Source organism: Tupaia chinensis, unplaced genomic scaffold, assembly GCF_000334495.1.
Source record: "Tupaia chinensis unplaced genomic scaffold, TupChi_1.0 Scaffold000201_1, whole genome shotgun sequence".
Lineage (NCBI taxonomy): Eukaryota > Metazoa > Chordata > Mammalia > Scandentia > Tupaiidae > Tupaia > Tupaia belangeri.
In genome coordinates this window covers 3,246,138-3,249,428 of record NW_006159676.1, presented here as the reverse complement: position 1 = coordinate 3,249,428, position 3,291 = coordinate 3,246,138, and the positions used below count along the sequence as shown (strand labels likewise).

At 51.8% G+C, this 3,291-nt stretch overlaps 1 protein-coding gene across 1 annotated transcript in view; it reads right to left on the bottom strand.

The window, feature by feature from the left end:
* Positions 1 to 3,291, bottom strand: part of HAUS8 (HAUS augmin like complex subunit 8) — a 16,850-nt gene that overhangs the window by 6,645 nt on the left and 6,914 nt on the right. The window contains exons 3-4 of the mRNA XM_014587302.2: positions 2,851 to 2,918; positions 112 to 193 (exon numbers count right to left, since the gene is read on the bottom strand). Of these exons, the coding sequence (XP_014442788.1) occupies positions 112 to 193; positions 2,851 to 2,918 (150 nt within the window). The remainder of the gene's footprint in view (positions 1 to 111; positions 194 to 2,850; positions 2,919 to 3,291) is intronic.

Here is a 3,291-nt window from a genome sequence, read left to right as displayed (position 1 = left end):
TTCTCGCTTTCTGTCTCTATGTCTCTGTCTGTCCGGCGAGCGCACACGCCCTATAGAGCAAAAACCTCTCAAAAAAAAAAAAAAGAAAGAAAAAACAAGACTCATTCGTACCTTTGCTTTTCTGCAGCAGGCTGGGGTCCCGGCGGCCTTCGAGAGTCTTCCCGCTGCTTTTTGACACATCGGCTGCCGGCGTCTGTGAGGGGACCAGGTCACATTTAGGAGAGAGGACACCGCCTGTCATGAGCAGGACCCTGACCTAGTCTGGGCTGTTTTCTTTTTGAGAGAGATTTTTGTTATAGGGCGTGTGCACTTGCCAGAGACAGAGACCGAGACAGAGAGAGAGAGAGACAGAAAAGGAGAAATCACCCCCCGGGGGGGGGATGGCCATGCTGTAATCCCTTCTCTCGTCTCCTCTCGGGATTCTGGACATGCACACACAGGCACCTGGCATGAGTTTTAAGCCGCCAGGTTCAGGACTCGAACCATGGTCGATTACGTGGGAGTGCAGCGACGGAAGCGTTATGCCATCTGCTGGTCCCATGTTTCTAATCTGCTCATACTTCAAAGAAAGGGGGAGACTGAAGAAGTTTTGAAATGGTGGCTGGATCCCACAGGGTTGAGGACGTGGTTCAAGTCCCGGACCCTGCAGCTTGAAAAATCACACTGGGGGACCAGCAGTTGGTATAATGACTATGTCGCTGGACTCCCATGTAGTTGACCGCGGTTCGAGTCCCGGACCCAGTGGCTTAAACTCACGCCGGGCACGTGTGCGTGCGTGCCCAAGATCCCGAGAGGAGAATGGAGGAGAAGGGATTGCGGCATGGCCATGCCCCTTGGGGGGTAATTTCTCTCTTTCTGTCTCTCTGTTTCTCTCTGCTCTCTGGCGAGTGTGTGCACCCTATAGCAAAAACCTCTCCAAAAAGAAAAAGAAAAAGAAAAAGAAAACAAATAAAGCCAAAAACCCCAAACGTGGAAACCGCGATGACACTATGTAATGACTACGTGTAGCAAAGTGGGATGGGCAATTCTGAGTCATCGTGACTGGCCTCAGGGTGCCCAGGTTGGAAATGATTTCAGGCGTGTCTAGGAGGGAGTTTTACGGATGAGGTCATCATTGGAAATCGGGACTCAACACTCTGGCCTCCACGGCGTGATAGGGACCAGCCAGACCCTGAGGGCCTGAACCGAGCAGAAAGGCAGAGGAGGGAAGAACCGTCCCCCATGTGCTTCCGGTCTAGCTGGCTGCGCCCGGGAAACCTCCTCTCGGCCTCTGCCCTCGGACGGGGATTCTGACATCAGTTCTCAGGATGTTGGGTTCAGACTGTGTTTACCCACCAGCTTCCTGGGGTCTCTAGTCACATAAATGTGTTCCACCAGCAGATGGCGTGGTGGTTAAGGTACTGGACTCCCATATGGCTGACTGCAGTTCGAGTCCCGGACCTGGTGGCTTGCTTTCTCCCTCCTCCCCGGCCCACCTCCCATCTTTCTCTGGCCAAATTAAAATAATAATCACAATAATACATAAAAGAAATAATTCTTTTTTTTTTTTTTGGAGAGGTTTTTGCTATAGGGCACGTGCGCTCCCCAGACAGACAGAGACAGAGAAACAGAAAGGGAGAAATCACCCCCCAGGGGGGATGGCCGCGCCGCAATCCTTTCTCCTCCATTCTCCTCTCGGGATCTTGGGCACGCACGCACACGCGCCTGGCGTGAGTTTTAGCCACCGGGTCCGGGACTCGAACCGCAGTCCACTACATGGGAGTCCAGCAACATAGCCACTAGGCTAACTGCTGGCCCCTAAAATAAATAATTCTTAAAAAAACCCAAAAACAAACAAACAAACAAACAAAAAACAAACCTTCTTGGCATCAGCAGATGGTGTCATGGGTTAGGTCACTGGACTCCCACATGGCTGACAAGGGTTCGAGTCCCAGACCAATCAGCAGCTTGAAACTCATGCTGGGTGGCCGTGTGCGTGTGCCTCCAAGATCCCGAGAGAAGAATGGAGAAGAAGGGATTGTGGTGAAGCCATCCCCCCCCGCCCGGGTGGTTATTTCTCACTTTCTGTCTCTCTGGCAAGCACACACACCCTACAGCAAAAATTTCTCTGGGGAATAAAAATCTTTTACACATACTTTATGCTTTTTGAACAATTTGCTGTAGGGCGCATGTGCTCAGCAGAGACAGAGCAAGAGAAAGACAGGGAGGGAAAGTGCCCAGGGGTGGGCACACCGTAGTCCCTTCTCCTTTCTGGATTTCGGACATGCACACACAGGCACCTGGTGTGCTTCTACAGCCATTGGCTTCCAGGACTGGAACTTCAAAGCTGACCATGTGGGATCCAGCACCCTAATCACCATGCCACCTGCTGGCCTGGTAAGAGCAATTTTTTCTTTCTTTTTTGGAGAGGTTTTTGCTATAGGGCACGTGCGCTCACCAGAAAGACAGAGAGAGACAGAGAGACAGAAAGCGAGAAATCACCCCCCAGGGGGCATGGCCACGCCGCAATCCCTTCTCCTCCATTCTCCTCTTGGAATCTTGGGCACACACGCACACGCGCCCGGCGTGAGTTTAAGTCACCGGGTCCGGGACTCGAACTGTGATCGACGACATGGGAGTCCAGAGACATAGCCATTATGTTAACAGCTGGTCCAGGTAAGAGCAATCTTATGGTCAATGGAGATCTCCCTGCTTTGCCCAAGAGATTCCAAAGCAATCAGCACCTCGTGACAGACTGGACTTAGCATGAAAGGCTGCTGATCTCAGAGGCTAAGACCTGAAATCGTTTCTGGGGGACCAGGCTGGGATGGGCTCCCCTGACTAACCTCCCACCCCCAGTTTCAGACGTACCTTTTGCGTTACTGTTTTGTTTGTTTTCTTTTCGTATTTCAAATATCGGGACTCGATGACTCTTCCTCCTGCAGGGATACACGGTTGGCTTAAGACAAAACCAGAACTACACAGTCAGCTGGTGGCATGGTGGTTAAGGTGGCTGGATCCCACACGGTCGACTCAACCGTTCGAGTCCCAGACCCGGTGGCTTGAAAAAGCACACAAGGAGCGTGAGTGTACGTGCCCCAAATCCCAAGAGGACAATGGAGAAGGGACTGTGGTGTGGCCATCTCCCTGGGGGCTGATTTCTCACTTTCCTTTTCTGTCTCTCTTTAGTGACTGCACATGCCCTATTACAAATTTTTTTCAGAGAGGTTTTTGCTATAGGCCGCGTGCGCTTGACAGAAAGACAGAGAGAGACAGAGAGACAGAAAGCGAGAAATCACCCCCCAAGGGGGG